Consider the following 1,243-nt stretch of genomic DNA (forward strand, 5'->3'; position numbering starts at 1 on the left):
TTTCATCACTGATGATGATGATGATGATGATGATGATGATGATGATGATGATGATGATGATGATGAAGAAACGTTTAGTTCTCTGGACTGAGCAGGAAGTGTCGTGTCACGTTGAACTGTTAGAGCGATCAGTGAGCAAAGCCTGGAGCTGCTGAGTCATGGTTGCTCGTCTCTAAAGGCGATGAATGATTGTGCTGACTCAGCTCCTGACACCACAGGTGTGCAGCGCTCGCTCAACCTGTCAGTTAAACTCTGTGTGTGAGTGACGACTAAATACATTCTTCTGTGCACCTTCCTCACTCCTCTTCCTCCTGGTTTTCAGGACCCAGCTGGGATCTTTGAGCTGGTGGAACTGGTTGGAAACGGCACCTATGGGCAGGTCTACAAGGTAAGACCACCTTAATGTTGTTAGAGACGTAAACAAAACAACAYGAGTTTCATTAAAAAGATATAAACTCCACTGCTTATAACTTTCTGATGTTTTAAATGACAGATCTGGTCACTTTATTCTGACTGTTTTTGCTGTATTCCAGTATAAAAGAACAAATCTTGATTTAAAGGTTGTTCAGAGCTCAGCTGTGTTTCCTKTATTATGACCTCATATCAGACAGTTTAAAGCACATTTAAAGGTTACTACTGAGTCTTTGTGAGGACGCCCACACCGGCTGTGAGAGCGCACAACCTGTGTGTGTTGGTTTGAATTAACACGCCGTCACGTCTGCATCTCCGCTCTGTCTGCTGGATGTTCTGTATCGACCCGTCGCTCCGACAGGCTGACACCTCCTCTGCAGAAAAATGACAGATGGAGCTGAGAGGAGCTGAGAGGAGCTGAGAGGAGGAGTCAAGACAAAACATAAAGACGTTACAAGATTTTACAGATACAACACTGGCACACACTGACACAACTGGCCCGGTGATGGTGCTGGCCCACACAGGGACCACCTCTGGACCACTAAAGAACCATCATTCTTTGTGGCATCTGGGCCGAGTCCAGTGTGTGGGCCAGACCTGGGCCAGACCAACACCTCTGGCATCTACTCTCTCACCTTCACTCGTCTAGTAGGCGGAGCTTGTTCGTCCTCTGTCCTTCAGTCGTCTAGTAGGCGGAGCTTGTCCCTCCTCTGTCCTTCAGTCGTCTAGTAGGCGGAGCTTGTCCCTCCTCTGTCCTTCAGTCGTCTAGTAGGCGGAGCTTGTTCGTCCTCTGTCTTTCACTCGTCTAGTAGGCGGAGCTTGTCCCTCCTCT

The 1,243-nt window shown here is 48.1% G+C and overlaps 1 protein-coding gene across 1 annotated transcript in view; it reads left to right on the forward strand.

Annotated features, from left to right (window-relative positions):
• Positions 1 to 322: 322 nt before the first annotated feature.
• Positions 323 to 1,243, forward strand: part of tnikb (TRAF2 and NCK interacting kinase b) — a gene marked incomplete at both ends in the record, with an annotated part of 26,408 nt that continues 25,487 nt past the window's right edge. Inside the window, 1 exon segment of the mRNA XM_014030193.1 lies at positions 323 to 388. Coding sequence (XP_013885647.1) covers positions 323 to 388 — 66 coding nt within the window.

Source organism: Austrofundulus limnaeus, unplaced genomic scaffold (assembly GCF_001266775.1).
Source record: "Austrofundulus limnaeus strain Quisiro unplaced genomic scaffold, Austrofundulus_limnaeus-1.0 Scaffold1014, whole genome shotgun sequence".
Lineage (NCBI taxonomy): Eukaryota > Metazoa > Chordata > Actinopteri > Cyprinodontiformes > Rivulidae > Austrofundulus > Austrofundulus limnaeus.